This window comes from Habropoda laboriosa, unplaced genomic scaffold (assembly GCF_001263275.1).
Source record: "Habropoda laboriosa isolate 0110345459 unplaced genomic scaffold, ASM126327v1 scaffold158, whole genome shotgun sequence".
NCBI classification, from domain to species: domain Eukaryota; kingdom Metazoa; phylum Arthropoda; class Insecta; order Hymenoptera; family Apidae; genus Habropoda; species Habropoda laboriosa.
In genome coordinates, this window is record NW_017100280.1 from 829,833 (window position 1) to 850,024 (window position 20,192).

The window sequence follows — 20,192 nt, forward strand, 5'->3', positions numbered from 1 at the left end:
GCTAAATTTTATTAAAAAGATAAGCACGTTGACATTTTTTACTTTAATTCTTGATCTTCTAACCGATATTATTTAATACTTTGTAATCTTTGTTATTTAAAATTTAAATTTAGATTGGCAAACTATACACACGTATCACGAGATTGCTTGGAATAGAATCGGCAACTGAAAACTATAACTGCTATCTATAGTATAACACGACTCTATGGATGTGTCAGAATATATCCCGAAGCGCAGAACAAAAATATCGAAACAATCAATAATCATAAAAAAGATATTGCTTGCTTTCGATAGCGGAAACTATACCGATAACAATCGATATTTCTCCATCTCTACTAGATGTGTCCATTGTATGCAAAGTGACTGTAACGAAGTGATCCAATATTTGTACTGTTCGATGCAAGAAGGGCCTCAAGAAGCTCAAGCCCTTTTTGAGTAAAATACTTGATTAGATTCTACATTCTTTTCTACAGATGCCCTTTAAATTTCATTGTTGTATCTTCAAAATTGACAGAGCTACAGCAAATTTTATAAATCGAAGTTGGCCAACTGACTCTTACTCTTCTAAAAATATAATTCAAGCCAAACATAATTCAACCTGAATATAGTACGATTTGCATGTATAAAGTTTTCAATTATTTTCCTTCTGCCTTTCCATTAAATGTCATAAGGTTAACCGATTTTTTAGTTTTGTGATTGTGAATGGATTTACCAAAGTAAACCAGAAGAATGGAATCTTCAGACAGTGCAGTAGACAATGTTCAATGAGGGAGATTAGAACTTTTTCATCGTTTTTTTATTACTATACTGTTTTAATACTATATAATTTCTTCAAATTTTATGTAAATATTAAACGAATAATACAAAATAATGTTAAAAACAGTATCTACTGTTTTCTGTATATCACCATTTTACGCAATAAGAGCCTCAGAATTCTATAATTAAAATTCTTTGCATTCATTAATATATTACATAACTCGGATTGTGTCATTAAAATTATAAAGAAGAAATATCAAATTTTTTAATACTATAGATAGTCTTGTAACAACTTCACTACACATTAGAAACAATTAACCTTTAAATGTTTAGAGACGTTTTTCTGGAAACTGACTTTTGTCACTGTGCCCTTTCTTGCATCCAACAGTGTATTTTCTTCATAACAGTTCTAAAACATTTTTGTCTCTATGTTAAGAGAAACAAAAGAACGTGACTTTTATCGTACCACGGAAAATAATCAAGTTGCTAAGACGATTAATACAAACGAACTACTCAGTAGATAAGCGCCTAAAGGCATTCTAAACAGAAGGCATTAACAGCGAGCATCGTATTCTCACGAATTTGACAAAAGCGAACAACTAATCCGTATTACAGTGGAGAGAACAGAATCCAGCGGAACAGTGCGGAGTTCAACATACGACAATGGTGATCGAGGTGCAGGCACTACCGTTGTCCTGAATGCTTGTGGCGCGTCCTCAAGATTAAGACGAGGGTTTTCCTCCTCCTCCCACGGATATTTCCAAGGTGCTCTCCAGGAAGTACCGTCTAGGGTGAGAAAATGACGATCGAATATCGTCTGGACGAGAAAATGGGTCATCAGAATTTGACTGACCAGGGAATCGGTGAATGGTTACGAAAACTTATTTTTAACCTTTACGTCAATAATCACAATTGTCGTTTACTTCATCGTCCAATTTTAGCAGCTTTCTGTTAACGAAATTCTAAACTTGAGGCAAACACAGATAGGAAATGTGTCAAATAACAACTTTTACCGGGAAGATAAAATATTTTAAGTGAAAATGTGCAGAAGGATACCCAGTTATTAACGTAAGGGTTAATCATACACAAGTCGACGAGAAAGTCTTCGTTTTATATGTGATAAAATTTTGATACATGCCGTATTGCGTTATAGCTTTTGGTCCATTGCTCTTTTGATGAAATATAGTGACATATTCTGTACTTTTTAATTGATTGAAAATAGCAAAAACAGATGAACGAGTTAAGTGGTATGAAAAGATTTATTTTTCCAGTACGACTTTTTCCATTTTGAATGAAATGGCGTGCAACGTCTCAAGTCCAAATACACCCACCTCAGTTATTTTCATTATTAGTAGACAGTTCCAAATTTTTTTTGGTCATAGAGCGACACAGTTTCAAAGGTTCCCGAAGGTATGACCATAAATTTTTTCCATGTTCTTTTTTTGAATAAGTTTTCGAAGTCACATTTATTGTTTTTAAGTACAAATTTTATACATATACATATAAGAAACCACTATATTGTGGTCGTTGAATTCGTCTCAATGCCTGCTAGCTAATGGGCAAAAAAAAAGACTATTGGGTTATACATAAAAAAATTGAACGTGGCCTTAAAAACTTATTTTAAAAGAGACAGAAATAATCTAAATTCATTATCTTGAAGATCCTTTAAAATCGTATCATCTTTAACAGAAAAAATTTTGATAAATCTATTAATAACGAAAATAATATAAGTAGTCACTTAGGTGGTTCGTTCTGTACTTTCGTGATCTCCTACGTAGATACATTTTTATGAAGCCTGTGTAGGTATACAAATCGTGCTAAAATCTATCGATTGAAGTATTACTATATATTTTATCGAATATTATTTATTTATTTATTGTTATAATCATATATGTATGTTCTATATAGCATTCAGCTAGAATGAGTTACATGTTAAAGCAATTTGAAAATTGTGTTAAATACAATTTTTAGATACAAATAAAAGTAATTTTTAATCTTTTTAGTATAATTAAAAGAAACTTGTTTGTCTTATTTTTTCATTTATTTTTGGAATCTCTTATACCGTTTAATAAATTTGACATTAAGATTTATAACATTGAGCGCATTTTATATTCTACAGTCCCTGCTCACTTTATTAGACTCACCTCTATAATTATGATATTTTTAGTTTTACCATGAATAATGGGTATAGTAGCCTTATGCAAATATCACTTAATGATGACATATGAATTTTCCATATATTTATTTTACAAAAACAATGGATACAAACACAAATAGATCAATATAATTCTTAAAACAGTAATATTTTGTTAATCCGCCCTTAGCTGCTCTTAAAGCCGCAACTCTTCTGGGCATGCTATCTATGCAAGTTTGTGCAATTTCTTTTAATGCAACGTTATGGTACCAGAGATAGATTATTCTCTCTATCGACTTGGTCTTTGTTGTTATATTTTCTTTGGCCAGTTCTCTTTTCAGGCACTCCCAGACATTTTCAATCGGATTCATGTCCGGTGAGTTGCCAGGCCATGGTAAAATGGGGATTTTTTGCTCTTGCAAGAAAATTTTGATTTTTTTGGCAGTATGACAAGGTGCCCCATCTTGCATGAACACCTTGCGTCCATTGCCAAACCATTCTTGCAGCTGGGGGAGCAACTTTGTCTCCAGAACCTTCCGATATTGTTCCTGCCGCATAGTTCCCTCTACGACGTAAAGCCTTCCCATTCCCTTTGCACTGATGACTGACCAGATCATCACGGACGCAGGACGCTTTACTGTCCTGACTACACAATTCACATTATATTTTTCTGTTGGACGTCTTCTTATGAACTGGGCCCTATCGTCCATAATTTGAAAGGTCGTTTCATCACAGAAGCAAACCTGCGAATGTGTAAAAGTAATAAATTTATCAAAATGGGATTAGATTTATGAACTTACCGTTTGCCAGTCCTCAAGAGACATGTCATTGTGTAAATTGGCCCAGGCTAAACGTTTCTGTACCATGCTGGGTGTCAGTTTGGGCTTTTTAATTGGCCTCTGACATTTGAAGCTCATCGTATACAAATTTCTTCTTACTGTAGCAACTGATCCAGAAAAGCCTGCCTCCTGAAATCGTTTTCTTAGATCACTGTGGGATGCCCTTCTGTTCTGCATAGCTAAATTTCTTAAAAATCGTTGCCCCCTGGGGGTGACTAACGGTTTTCTGCCACAGTTACCAGCCCGAGCAGCTGTAACTGGTTGGTTCATTTGCACTTTTTTACTTAAACGTTTGACAGAGGATTGCGATACCCCACATTTTCTAGCAATCTCTCGTTGGCTATATTCTGTATTGCGAATTAATGCAATTACAGACGACTTTTGCTCTGTAGAAAGATCTTTACGTTTGCCCATCTGAAAAATTCCAATCGAAGATCAATCGACTGATGCCTTTTTTAAAACCACAATAAAAATTATAGGCAGTAGTATTAATTAGTGAAATAAATACTTACCTTAGAACTTCTAATGCTGTGCAAAATGAAATGTGCAAAAATTAATATTGAGAGCCTTGATTATAATGTAATACACAACAAGCGAAAACTACAAAATTTCTAGGTTAAGAAACACTTCAATCAGAATTCGATATTACCGACCTAATTTTAAATCAAACCAACTACATTTGGATAGGCAACCCATAAGGCAACCTTGTAGTACGAAATCATTACCTCATAGGTTGAAAACAGCGTTGAATTCCTTATAGGATTTCAAAAAGCACCAATTCTTCAGGTGAGTCTAATAAAGTGAGCAGGGGCTGTACATGTACTTTCATATTATAAACATTCTATACGTTATACTTTAATCTTTCCTGTTAATTTCAAAACCAGCACTATTTATCTTTAATTACGTTTTTTTGGTACATAAAAATTTGTTACGAACAATTTTTAGAAAGCATTTAAAATATGTCATAAAGTACTTATTTTTTAACTTACTTGTTATAATATATTTCTATTTATCTAACTCACAAAGATAACGTAAAGCAAATAATTATAGAAAAGTACGTTTAATTTTGGCATTTAACGTATTCTTCCACCACTATTTTTACCTTTTACCAATTTTAAACAAAAAATACGAGTCTGTTAACGTATAATTCTGTACAAAATATTCAATAATTTTCCTTTGAATATAGCAGGTTGTAGTTATTACAGCAATTACCATGTCATTAATTTTAACGGTATTGTTTCAGTTACAAAAGGTGTCCCTTTCTTTTATATTACAAAAATTTTAAAAATGATATCACTTCACTAACAGGTTTCGTGACAATGAATTACCACTGTAATTACACTGCACGCGAAATATAGAAGATTATGAGTAAAACATTTAATTCGCTACTGACAATGAGGAATTAAAACTTTTATTACATTTATTTTATGAATATTCCTGAAACGAACGTTTTGTGCGCATTTTTAAAAGTAAACAACATTCAAATTTTTCAGTATACGAAAGTTTCGTTTAGAAAAATTGATATACGATTTATAATACTGTTATTATCAACATTCAGTTGAATACTATTGAAAATTTAAATTTAGAACAGTTAAAGATATTTAGAGATGACTGCATGTTTTACAAAAATTGCGGAATTCAGGTGTAAAACGCGTATTTGAAATTTGTTACTAACAACAAAAACAAATTTTCAGAAATGGACAGGTTTTTTCAAAACAAATGACAAGTTATTTAGTATTTCGTGGCATATGTGTAGTATTCATTACGATACATTATTCGATAATAACCAAATGAAAACGGGTCAACTTCCTAATTGCTAACTTCTGCTAATTGCTCTGACGAGAAAATTCGAAAATTCTGTTAAATTTAATCTAAAGTGTTTAAATACATATATTTTGTTATAGAATTAAAAGACTTATTTTCTATTAAAATAATATATTCTACCATGTCGTGTTCGTTCTTTTTGTATAAATGACTTTTTAAAAATAAACAAATATACATAACATATAATTTAAAGTGCAGACTATTGTCGGTTCCACATTGCTAACTATTGATCGACACAAAATATTATTTCTTTTAAATATCTACATTTTTGTAAATATTCTGAGGGATCATCTTTAAGTAACGTATAGAAGTAACGAACATCATTACCACGAAATATTTTTTTCTCCTGTTAAGTTACACTTAAGATTACACTTCCTGTAATTTATTTCTGTTTGCATTAAAACCTGCATGTTAAATGATCTTTGAAAACAGAGGTTCCCCGGATTTATCAACTTATTGGCAACCCACTAATCCACTTTCTCTGGGAACTTATCGAAGTCTTAAACCTATCAAGATCTTAGATCTAATCAACTGCTTCAACCTACTTTTACAGAACTTGAATTCTCTATGCAGTGTATAGGTTTGCGTACTTGTACATATGTACGTATGTGAGTACTGTTCCCAATTCATCTTATTGTCAGCTCATAAAATGATTAGAATTAGTCATTTCGGAAAAATTGGAATTATTTAATTATTTGTGTCAATTTTAATAAATATTCGATTATTACACATTTTATTACCTGCATATTTGAATGTTTGTAGTATTCCATTACTTCATATTATGAATTTATAAAACGAAATTCTTTAACTCTCAATTTTTCTAAATTCACTCGTTTCATTTTGTGTTTCACAGATGTTTCATTGCAGAGATTAACAAATTCATGTCATTCATACGCAAACAGCTATTTTTCAAGAAAATCGTGGTTTTCTTTTCTTTCAGCTTTTTCGTCCAAAAATGAAGTAGAAAATAGTTAAGAAGGATTAGAACAATTAATACTGCAGTAAAAATCTTATCATCCCTTAATCAGTGCTCTTTCAAAGGATCAATGTATGCCCATTCTTTTTTTGCCATCATTAAAACAGGCTTGAACCTTGGCTTTGCCTAAAGACCTTTTCTAAAATATGAGAATCCAGGGACATTTTCACAGGCTGTTACACTTTATAGCCATATACAGGGTGTCCCAGTTTTATCCGACCAAACTGTGCCAGCATATTCTATGGGTATAAGTGAGAAACAAATGTTACGTAAACATAGGTCGTTTAAAGCTTTGTTAAAAAGTTATAACCAAAATACGTTACACGAAAGGAATGGTAACGAACTTGTGGTTACTATGATACAAGACAAGAATGGCGCTGGCAAAAGTTATACCCAACACCTTCACAGACATCACATCGGAAACACAGTTTGCATAAACAGACTATTTAGATGTACATATCGCTGATCTATTCTTATTTTGTATTATAACCTCATCAATCCTCATCAAACCTCACCTATCAAATTCGTTACCACTCCCTTCGTATTTCGTATCATTGTTACAACTTTTTAAAAAAGCTTCAAAGGACCTATGCTTATACAACATGTTTTTCTCACTTATACTAATAGTCTATGTGGAATTTTTTTTTTTTTTTTTGGATCAATAAAAACATATTGACGAAGTTTGATCGGAAAAAAATCGGACACCCTCTGTATTGACATCATTAGTGTTCACTTTGCATATATGTATAGAGCACGGAGTACTATTGTATCAACGATTCCTGCAGCAAGTTTCTGCTTTAAGATTTAGCTGATTTCATCTTACCTAGAGAGCAATAGTAGTTGCGATTATGCAACGAAAATGTGCTGTCACAAACTCTGAGGCATTGTTCGAATAACCCAAACATATGATTATTTTCCTACTGAAGTGATGACATTCAAACTGTATTCGTGGTATTCGCATGCAATAGAATTTCCGTTATTAAGCCAGAGCTAGGTAACATATTATTTCAAATAGCAAATAGTGAACAGTCTATTTTAGTTTAATCCGTGTGTATTAACGACTTTTGTAGATGTGTTACTCTTTCAGCAAACCGACGCGACGATACGATCTAATCAACATTGATACGATAATTCTTTTGTGCATAGATCAATTTCGTATCTCTTTACTGAAATAACATTAAACGGCACACGTTTCGTTAAAATGTTTAACAGTTGCTTTTAGAAGTTGACTGCTTGTGGGTTCGAATTTGCACATTCAACTTCTTGCGAGCAGACTGGCATTTTGGTGCCAGAGATTGACTTTCAAACAGTTCATCAAAGGAAAACAAATTATAAACGTGATAGACGTAGTGCGTCAAGCAACGACGGTCAAGACTTGGCACTTGAAAGCACTTGCAATTTAAAAATTCAATTTCTCTAATTTTCATTTTATCTTTCAGTGAATTAATGAAATTCTCGCGATGGAAATGAGTCCAAACACGACATAAATCTGACTAGAATTAGCAGTAATCAATTTAAATATCCCGCGCACCAAAAACGAGATGTGCGACAATTTTTAAGGTTAGGTTAGGTGCTTTTAAAACTGATTACTATTAATATTAGTCTGATTTATATCGTGTTTGGACTCATTTTCATCGGAACAGTCTCGCCAATCTATTCTGCTTCAAGTACTCATATTTTCCACAAGTGTGTAATATCTACCTGTACGTATCAGCTCAAAGTTTCTTTAGACAGTAAATTTTACGTTTCGTTCGTGTAATAATGCCAGTTAAAGTCTAGCAATTTATACTGACGGTGGTTTATTCTCCATCAAAGAACTTCCGTTGGAAAGCATTTAATGACAGCATATACCGAGAAATCACTTCATCTGATATCAGTTTACGAGGAATCTATTTTATGGTCGCGCTATCTAACTTGAAGTAATTAACGTGGATTATTCCTATCAATAGAAGATTGATCGTGGTCATCCCCGCTTTGTCAACATACTGTCAATACTCTCTAGAGAAGAGCTGACATATTGATTGAGGTATTACTGGCACTATAATATTTTGATCGATTTTAGATTACAAGCAAAACGTTTGATGCTTTCCCTAGCATGTCTCGTAGTTGTCAGTTACATGGATCTGACAATTGTGATAAAATATTTAAGGATTTCGATTTACAACACGGACTAGTGTTGTTATAGTTATGCTATTTGTAAGTGACTATTGTTCAAGATCTGTTGTTTATTCCGTGAAACACTTCCACATGAAAATGTTTTATGGATACAGAAGCTCTGTGTTTCTACAGTCCATCTGCTTTGATAGTGCCTGGTTCCTAAACACTGAATAGCGATTTACGTTTCGTAAATACACAACGTGGCAATAAGTGTCATTTTTTGGTATCTTGTAGACACAATAAAGAGATGAAAATTAATAACTAACGGAAGTTTCTTTCGTATCGCAATTTTTTGGTATCTTGTAGACACAATAAAGAGATGAAAATTAATAACTAACGGAAGTTTCTTTCTGTGCCTAACGTATCGTAAAGCTATACGACAAAGTAGATCAATTGGTTAGACGAATTTTAAGAACATGAAACTGATACAGAATGAAATAAACAAAATCAACGATAATCATTGGAAGAAAGCAGTAGATAAAGTAATAAAAATGGAATCATAATACAGGTGAAAACGAAGACCAATAGAAGAATTTGAAGGGCGACAGAGCTTGTGCAAGCACTGTGAATACATAATACGGCCCTGACTGAGGTTCGGTCCCATCCTCCCATATTTCTGTCATTTCCCTTGTTAAAACACTCAGAACAAGTTTACTTTCACTCCTGGCCGATATTACGAGCTCGCTACATTTGCTCCACAGACTATAGGTTCGTTTTGTTTTATTACCAAGATAAACGTTTTTTATGCTGTTTCAAGAGCAAGGATAAATGGTTCCCAATGATAAAGACAAAGCTTGTACATGGTGTTCAGTGTACGTTTTAGACTTGATTTGTTTTAAATACAAAATATGCTTATGTGATATTTATATACGGTTTCTGTAACGGGAATAGCAAAACCGCGATAGCTGAGTATCGTAAACGGTATCCTGATCGTGCAGTTTGTTATGTCTGTAACGCATCCCCACGACCATCTTCCGTTCCCAGAGAAAAGAATGCAGACGAATAAATTTACCAAAGTAGCCTAGATAGCTCTCGAACGTTAGTCAGGTATTTCCAAGCAGTGCAAATGAGGGCCACCCAGGTCCAGTATAGTAATACGAGCATGAACGCGATATTCGAAAATGCATAAATTCTCCAAGCCTTGGCTTTCGAGGGTTTCTGGCTATCGAAGTATCGCTGGTAGCCTTTGTCTCTGGCTATCGAAGTATCGCTGATAGCCTTTGTCTCTGGCATTCTAGTCGACGACAACATCGTCGGGATTCAATGTAGAGTTCCATTATTGGAATATATCTAACTATGCGATTTTTCCGAACTTTACGCGGATTTTTGCCAAAATTGTATGAATATATACGGCTAAAATTACGCGTATATATGCATATTATAGACATAGGTCTATCACATCCGCTAAATTTCGCTGAAAGCGGTGAGGATTATAACTGACGCTCACCTTGTTAGACTTCGTCAAGTAAATAGTACCTACGTATCACTGGGAGGAAATAATGTGGAGACGTACAGGATTTTTGCTATGTTGTCGAAGTGAAAGCAGGCATTTTTATAAAGGTCCTGCCCAAGCGAACAGACAGTTAGTAAAAGATTCTCGTGCCTAAGCATTCATTTGTATCAGTCACAGCTCAGCGTAACTTTATCTACGCATTAAATTATATTTACGCATAAAAGCGGAGAATTTGGAGTTGCTTCGTGCATCTCAATAGCAATTGACGTATCATAAACCCGCGCGAGCCGAGGCAACATGCAAGCAAGCGAGCGGTACCGTTACCCTGGGTTTTTCCCATAAGCCCAGGTGACGCGTACCTCATAGAACACCTCCTTCCTGAGGGTGAGCGGTTGGCGTTGGGCGTTGACCAGGCCCCAACTTCATTGGGAGTCTTGACCTCCCACCCAAAACTCACCCCCGTCAAGGGACCCAACTGGACAGACGAGAATGTATAAAAGGACTGAAAGATGACAAATAGAACTGTGAACTAAAAATTGTGATAAAGAACTCTCGTGACGAACTCTGAATTCTTGTGAACACTCTCGTACTAAACTATTACACGACACTTTGAACCTCAGAACATTGGACTTGCACATATTTAACCGTTAAGAATTTAGTTATATTGTATTACTGTTATCAAAAAACTGTATTGCAAATAAAGAACTTATTTGCTAAATAATCGGCTTCACGAATAGTGTAGGAGTCAACGAACATATTTGCTCGTCTAGATAGGAGAGTAAACCTAGTTACGTTGAAATGGAACACAAAAGATAAAGCAGCGTTTTAAAGAATAATAATTTAAGCACATATTGAAGTCTGCTTCAACATCTTGAACAAATCACAGGTTTGAAAGTTTTGCTTTTCCATAAAAAATTTTCTTCTCTGGAAGGGACGTTCATGTGTTTCAGTTTTGCTTTTTGGTACATTTTCGGTTCACTGTTATTCTGATATCAAATATTCGTAAAAAAATATTCTAATTTTTACTATTGAGGGTTTCACAATAGAAACTACAATGGAATAGAACACAATGAATTCATTGACACTGTCGCTTCACGGATAGTCGCAGCATTCATATTGAAAAATTGGGACGAGTATGTTTTTGTGAATTTCATTTTGCAAACTGTATTAACGAAATTTTGTAAAGAACGACTATGTTGCATAAAAGAAATAACAAAAATGTCTCTTTTTCAGGTATTGTATAATATAATGACGCTATTTATTATGTTCAAAAAATTGTTTGTCCTTATAAAAGGATTCTGTAGAGAATTCTAATGTATAAAAGAAAAACCGAATAATTTTCGTATTTAGAATCTTTTTATATTTCTATTTGAATTCGAGTTATACTTTACAGACTTTGAAGGATGATTTCACTCCCCAAATATAAATGCCCACCGATAGATAAAGTACGACTGGAATATTCTCTGCTTCAGCTGCATGCAAAATTTAATCAAGATCGGCGTATATCAGTTGACTGATGTTCCTTTTCATAGTTACACTTCAAAATATTTCAGTCAAAAGACTTGTATTATGTCACTTTTATGTTATTTTTCATCTAATTCGTGTTACATATTTCTCCACTTCTTAATAAAGAAATTAATATGTTCCTTCATTTTCCTTCAACACAAAAGGAAGATTACAAATTATCGACAAGAATTATAAGGAAAACATTTTGTGTTTAAAATTCGTGATAATGTGGAAATATCGAAGAACAGAATTTCTTGACTTTCCTTACATTTTAAATCTACATATAAATAGTTCAATTTTTTTTATATATTACGTATACAAATTTATTCGATACCTTTTTTTCACAAACTTCGATGTTTATTTACAAAAAATTAAACACAGTATTAATGTTTAAAATAATCTCAATTATTTTGGATGACTTCTTTTCATTTATTGAGCAACTAACGAATTCCTTCTCTAAAAAAAAGACGTCGATAATACTTGGATGAAATCGTCCAGACTTATTTGGACTTCTTCCACAGTCTTGAAACGAGTATCAGCCAGGTGAGGTTGGAGCGACCGGAACAGGTGGTAATCCATTTATTCTTTGGGCTAGGAAACTCTTCCTCATCCAGCATATTCGCCAGACCTAACCCTCTCGGATTACCACTGGTTCCAGTCGCTCGAACATTATTTGGCTGATACTCATTTCAAGGCGGTGGAAGAAGTTCGACAAAGTCTTGACGATTTTATCGAAGTATAATCGACGACTTTTTTGTTTCAAAAAGGGAATTCGTTAGTTGCCCGATAAACGGATAAATGTCCAAAGTAATGAAGATTAATTTGAGCATTAAAATTGTGTTGAATTTTCATAAATAAACAATGATATTTGTGAAAAAAAGCAGCGAATTAATTTGCATACCATATAAAATTGAAACTGTGTTCTATTTTAACACGTTGAATGCCGCACCAATTCCATATAACTTGTCCATGGCGCCGAAATGAATTTTTTATTTTAATACAACACATCGCAACATGCATAAATAATATATCAACAGTTAGAAATAAAACTATTTAAATATGCTGTGTAACGCATTAGATGAAAATTTTACAAATATTAGCCATTTATTCAAATTAAATGCTTTTGCTAATCTAGGCATTCAACGTGTTAATGGTGAACATACTAAAAGTTAAGTTATTTTTTAATATACAGGGTATCCAATTTTAATCTACTCTTACAAATATTTAAAGAAGCACGCTGGGTAGAAGAAAATGCTTTTAGAGGTTTATAAGAAATCGAGGAGACATCGTAAAATTCAGGCAGGATGACACTAATTGTAAGTGGAGGCGAAGATCACTTACGTTTCTTTTTTTTTTATGCAGTATTCGATGCAATTCATCATTCCCTATAGAAAGGTATTAAATTATTTATGTCAAACAATCATTAGTTTAGGAGATATTTGAATTTCAATATTGCAAAGTGGTAGGTACTAGTACACCTACTGACCTAATCTAAGTTTTTATATTATTTGTAATTAAAATTGTATGCACATGTAGCAAATTCTTTTAGCAAGATTCAAATTCTTGTAGCAAGTTCAATTTTCGTCAGGTAACTTATTATCTAATGCGAATAAATCTAATTCTCACATATACAGGGGACTAAAAGCACATCGTCGTTGTTTGAAGAGCGCTGCAACTTGTTCTTTGTGAGACTATTTAGTTCAAAACAAGGAAATGAAACGATAAAATCAGCGAAGTAAATAAAGCAAAGTACTGAAAACTAAAGTACAGAATCTTTTACACTTATACTTATATTTCTCGAAGGAAATGATAGTACATAATTATAATTTTCCTACAGATGTACCAATAATTTTCCTCATATAAACATTCTTCAATTTTCATATCTAAAATTTTACGTAACAACGAACAAAAATATGCAAATGAACAATCATAAAATTGTTCAAATTGTGTGGAAACGATTAGGCACCATTCGCTGAAAAAGCAATGACCATTAGAATAATTGCGTTGTGCCAAATGTACAAATGAGTACCTATTCAGTAAATAAGATCAAAAAGAACGATAGAAAAAAATCATTGATAATCTGAGATTCACAGAGTAAAACTTGCCGAACTAATTGAACCTAATAGAATTGGAAGTGTTAACGACGCTGAAAGTCTCTAACTGATAGCCTCATGGGATTATGGAAGTTCGTTTCGGCATAACTTCGCATATTATTGCATATCAAAGACTATTAAATTATACACTCCTTTGATATGTTGCCATTTGCAAAAGCTAACGAGATCATCGATTTTTTTTTTCCTCAAAAGGTACGTGTACCGCGTACGAGAACCTCCAAAGCCCTCGCTGGGAAATGTCAAGCACCGGATTTTTCTCATGAGTCAAGGCTGCAGGTTCGCAGCAATGGAAGCAGTTGCCTGTCGAAACATACAAAGGTTTCTATCAACGTAGATCAACAGGATTCGGGATGTCCATTCAACAGACAACACGTAATACGTAGCAATTATATGGGCAAAAGTATCGAAGCGAAAAAAAAGGTAAGTAAACGTTCGGGAAATTAGAAAATGATAGATTGATGGATGCGTATTCAATATGAGACATCTATTGTACAACGTGTAAAAAAAATGTGTCATGGTTTTCATATCTGATTTTACCGATCTTCAGATCGACAGATCTGTTGGAAAAACTTTGTCCGAAATTAACCTTGACTTTGATTTTCAAATTCTGTGAAAGCAGTAACACATTTTTTTACAACCTGTCAATTAATAGCCTAACAGATACTCACTCGTTCTAGAAAATTCGAGACAATTTACAAATACTTTGATGTAATATTAAATATGATTAAAGTTCTTGCTATTCTTTTCATATTTCTCATTTCATATTTCTCACTTTCTTGCGAATATTTTGATTATCCTTGTAATTTTTTCTGAGTATAAAATTATGTACAATTTCTAGTAAAGGAACAGTAACGTAAATGAAAACAATTTATTATAACAAATAAATATCTTTCAAATAAATGCGTTTTCATTTATGACGTTGTACTTTGAATAGAAACTTTTCATTAAACAGCACAAAAAATCTACAAATTTCTGTTTATATTTTTATATAGACCTTTCAATAATTTTCTAATTCTCATAGTTTAAGAGGTAAAAAGTACTAACAACATTATTGTCTATATATTATACGCACATACCTATATATAACTGCAAGCTATATAATTTAATGAATTCGTACATAGTATATCAAATTTTGTTCACTTTCACGGAAGCTCTACGACCGCGTTAAAGAAGCATTAGCTGCACACTTTCAAACAATTAACTCGATCAATCTAACACGATGGCTAATCGCGGAATTTGGTTACTGGAGATCAATACATCAACGTAATCTGTAATTAATAACCGTACGTGTTAACAATATGTATTGTTCATTACATTAGTGCGCATGTGCGTGGCTATTGCATTACCTAATGATTTTAACTCTACCAGGAGAAATTGTATCTATATGTATATACAATCTATTTCGTTTAACTGGAAACGTAAATATCTCGCAGACCGTCGAAAATAGGAAAAAATTGTTATCCTGAAATTTATTTGATATGGAGGGAGACATTATCTGGTGTAAATAGTTTTTTTGTGTACGAAGTTGTAGAAGAGATTTTTTATTTATCACCTTCTACTACATTTAATGACTTGTACTCGTCTTAATAAATGCTACCATATTACGAATAAAGAAGTGTAATACCCTATTTAAAAAAAATTAAGCTGTTCTTGAAATCAGGTTTACCATTTCATATACAAAAAACTATTTACACCATATAATGTCTACCTCAATATTAAACAAATTTAATAACAGCAAATTTTTCTTATCTTCAACAGTCTGTGAAATATTTATTTGTTTATTTATTTATTTATACGGGAAAATTTTCCATTAGATTATACATAAATAGTTATACGTTGTCGCGGATGAATTCGCGCAGTTAGTATTTTTAAAAAAACTTTTATTTTCTTCCTACAACTGTAGATTGTTCCGCATAGATCGATGTTGAGTGGTCATTGGTGGAGAATATTGTGTAACCTGTCTTCGCAATTCGCTCCGGCTATATTTACTCTTCGAACTTGCTGTCGTATTCTGTCGATCTTGCTGGATCTTTCGATCTTTAGATCTCTCAATCTCTCGATCCTTGTTGTAAGAACGTTTCCAGATAAACGGGACACACTGTATACAAAGTGGGCTAGGACGAGTGGTACAACCGGACAGGATGTGATTCTACATGTAAAAACAAACCCAAAATAAAAAAAAAATTTTTTATTTGAAGCTTCGTTTTTGAGTGGAGTTTAAATACCTATCGAGTACGCGCACACTTGACTAGTAACGATTTTATTGCTTTCCGCGTACAGTTTACTGAATGAACTGTTGAAAGTGACGTCCTATGTTGACACATCAAAATTTTTACTTTTCGAATCAGAGTTGTGGACTGATGCCTTAATTGCTCGAAAGCTTGTATAATTCTTGCTGCGAGCTGCAGAGAATTTACACTATTTCTTTGCAAAATGTGACATTACCATTGTTTATCAACATAAAAGCGTGAGCGGAAGCGAAAGTTTGTAGCGAATATATAAATTGAATTTTCAATTAAATTTAAGGGAAACTCCGGAAATGATAATCACCGAATTTGATGAAATTTTAGTATGTTTTTTTTAAAATTCAAGTATGTTTTTTTTATCGGCAATGCTCCACATTAAAGGGGTGAAATCCGCCCTCAAAATTGGCGTTTAAATTAATAATTAAAACATATAAAAATAGAGGAAAGGTGTAAATTCACAAAATTTGGATTTCTGAACGATAAATGTGGTAACGCAAACAGATTTGAAAAAAGACCACTTGTTTGAATAATATCTATACCAAAAATTATAACTGGTTGGTCCTTTTTGTTGTAAAATATTTATCGATTTTCACATAAATTTGTGTATATAAATTATATGTATATCGATGGATGATCGATAAGTTATTGACCGAATGGCAATCGATATTCATAGATATGTATACATATACGTGGCATCGACCACAGCGTTCTCCTTTGTTTACCTTTTGTTTCTTTAGTTCCTTTACCTTTACAGATTTGCGTTTCAGTCTTCGCCATGCTTCTGCCGCGTGAGTATCGCGTTCAAGTAATTACTTATTCTTTTATTTGTTCGTTGTATAGATTTGTCATAATAAACTATTAAGTACTGTACATATACCCAAACACAAAATACGGATAAATCAGATTTGTGATTTAGTAGAATCACCGGTTGCACCACGCATCCTGCCCCACTCTGTACATATATTCTTGTAATTAGGCAAATCAATAGTTCTGAATGTTTAATGTATAGAAGCAAGTATTGAAGATTATAAAATTCCTTAAAACTTGTATCTTAGTTATTACACTTCACGAATGTGAAAAACAGATTAAACAATTTTTTCTAATATAACATCTATCGTCTTTCTACCACGACAAGCACACAAATGATAAATCAAATGTCCATTGATTAATTTCTTCGATACATCATGAAAAGACGCCTTGTTGTAGAAGGTCTACAAATTTTAGTTTCTAAATGCTGCACAGAAAATCGAAAATATGCAGTATATTGTGAACCTAAACATTTATCTCCATCGAAATATTGTTTACCTCCAACGAAATATTCTATACGATATGGGACTTCAGTAAAATACAAATATTAAACAGTAATAATAGAATATTCTTGTTCTACTTCACAATTAGACTATGATAATAAATATTATTAAATTTCTTCAAAAATTAAAATTTGATTTAACTTTTTCCTTTATATTTTCACTATTTTTCTGTTTTCGTGCACGTACAATTACAAATATACCAAGAGCAGTGGAGTTTGGATTATCCGAGGTGACGTGGACCAAGCCTACCTCGGATAACCGAAAACTCTGATAACACGGAAGGGTCGATGGGTGTTCATAAATCGCAATAAAATCATAAAAAACATTTTGATAATGTAAAATTGTACATGTATTTAAGTTTAATTAATTATTTATCAAAAAAATAATAATAATATTCTACAAGTATTTAAATTTAATTAACTATTTCATAAAGAGAAAACACCATTTAATAAATAGTTAATTAAACTTAAATACCTGTACAATGTTACATTATCGAAACGGATCTCGGATAACCGAGACTTCATTGTATGTAGAGCATTCGTTGCAGTAGCTTGAGTAATTTCCAAACACAGTTTAAGCTCGTTTGATGAAATGCTCGATATGTATGGATTTCAGGTGATCAGGATGCTGTTTGTAATTGTGCTGGAATTTTTCGTTTGTTGGGCACCGCTGCATGTGATCAATACGTGGTATCTTTTTGCACCAGAATTGGTGTACTCCATGATCGGAAGCACGGGTATTAGCCTGATACAGTTGCTCGCCTACATTTCTAGTTGCTGCAATCCTATCACGTACTGTTTCATGAACAGAAAGTTTCGACAGGCGTTTCTTAGCCTCTTCAACTGTCATCGTTGTTGGAGGTAATCAAAATTAACTTGTTGTTCTAGTTTCGTTTCGAAAGCCAAGCGTCTTACAAAGCAGTCCTTTTATCTTCATCTCTAGTATAAAGCAAATAAATAATGTATTATTTCATTCCGTATAGCATTTAACCTCTTTTCTCTTCATTTGATTATTTAAGGAGCAATAATAGAGGTTGGAAACAGTAGTCAGAGTTTGTCGACGAAGATTAAGAACAGAATGGGTGCAGATTAGATCATCTACATATTATACAGGGTGCTCCAGATTTCTCCTGACAAACTGTGGTGACTTATTCCTTAGATAAAAATTTTAAAGAAATATTATACAAGGTGGCTCATATAAAACAGGCCACCTAATTATCTTTTCTAGCTATAACAATATACAATAGACACATTAGAAAAAAATATATACACTCATATAAAAAAAAAAACGTAGGTTATCTTGAAAAAAACAAAAAGAAATGGCATTTATAATTATGCATCAAATTTTTCTCGTACCACCATATCTAAAGAAGATAATTAGGTATCCTGTTCTTTGTGGCCCACCCTGTATAATAACGTATTTTCCATTACAGCATATGGAAGGTCGACTGTGTTTATCTTATCTGCGTAGTCACATATTGTTTATTATCTGCTAACCATTTGGTGTCATTAATAGTTAATATCATTACAAACAATTACTTAGTACTGAAAACACTTTTGGAATTTTGACACAAGATGCTAGTTTATCTGATAACTTAAGACTACATACTAGCAAGAATATTAACTATTAATGACACGGAATCGTTACCAGATAATGCACGCTAAATATGTGACTACGCAGGCAAGATAAACACAATTGACTTTTCGTCTATGCTGCTTTATATGCATATAACTTTATCACAAAACGTTTATTGCAGAACTTTATATATAATTTTTTTCTTATTTTTATCCAAAAAATAAACCATCGCAGTTTTTTAGGAAAAACCTGGGACACCCTGTATAATAGACGATCTGAACTATGTACATCCACGCCGACAAGTGTTGGCAACGTTTGAAAAAATGAAGATACTCTAGTATTCCTTTTAAACATGACAACCAAAAGAATCAAGCTATTCGTACTTTCTTGCTTAATAATTCCTACTTATTAATTAAATTTTCATGCCAGAAACAGCTAATTAACAGCTCCTCCAACGGTATTCATTCTTCGTTGCTCGCCGTAGATTTATTTTAAAAATACGAACGTAAAAGCAAGTAGTTATTAATTAACTCTGGCAGTAAATGTTGTTTACGGGTACATTAATAAAATGCTCTTTTAATTCTTCGTCGAGCTTTGTGTTTTCAAGCAATCGGGATCACCGATACGGAAAAACAAACTGGCGCTGTTTTAGAAAGTTTTGAGCACGCTGTACGAATACATAGTTTCAAAGGCTACTGAGAACAGGGTGGAAGGTGTGATGTTATTGTATCGCGGAAAAGTACATGTTCATACGCGAGTGAAATTATTGGTGTTCTCTTTGACATGAAAATTTCTATTTAAATTTCAGAATAGGATGTAGGAACAGCGATATTGCTATGACATCTACAAGGAACACTGCGCAAGTTGGGAACAACAGTGAACTGAGCGGGAACGAATCAACAATTTACCTTGGAAAAGCTTCCCTCGTCGCTAGATCTGGTATTGTAATTCAATTTTCTCGCACAAACAGAAAAATTCATGGATGTTTGTACCTTTTCAGCTGGATCGCGTTTACTTCACCCCATTTTTACAGAGAATCAAGTCACAAAGAAATTAAACAAAGCAAAACGTACAAACAAATTACAAATACGGAAACAAATGTGTGTGTATTAAAAGTTCAGTGATACGGAACGTAAATAAAATGAAAAAATTACGTACGACGCGACGTACTGGAATATACATACGTTGCCACACGCTAAATTAATTTCGGTGATTAGCGGAAATTATTTCGTTTAGGGTTCACACCGTAACTCACTTTCCACACAGTTCACGGTATACCGGGTGAGTCAATAAGAATTGCTA

The 20,192-nt window shown here is 33.1% G+C and overlaps 1 protein-coding gene across 1 annotated transcript in view; it reads left to right on the top strand.

Moving 5' to 3' along the window:
- Nucleotides 1-20,192, top strand: part of LOC108573577 (cholecystokinin receptor type A-like) — a 71,801-nt gene that overhangs the window by 44,177 nt on the left and 7,432 nt on the right. The window contains 4 exon segments of the mRNA XM_017936041.1: nucleotides 1,372-1,571; nucleotides 13,952-14,179; nucleotides 17,931-18,175; nucleotides 19,699-19,829. Coding sequence (XP_017791530.1) covers nucleotides 1,372-1,571; nucleotides 13,952-14,179; nucleotides 17,931-18,175; nucleotides 19,699-19,829 — 804 coding nt within the window.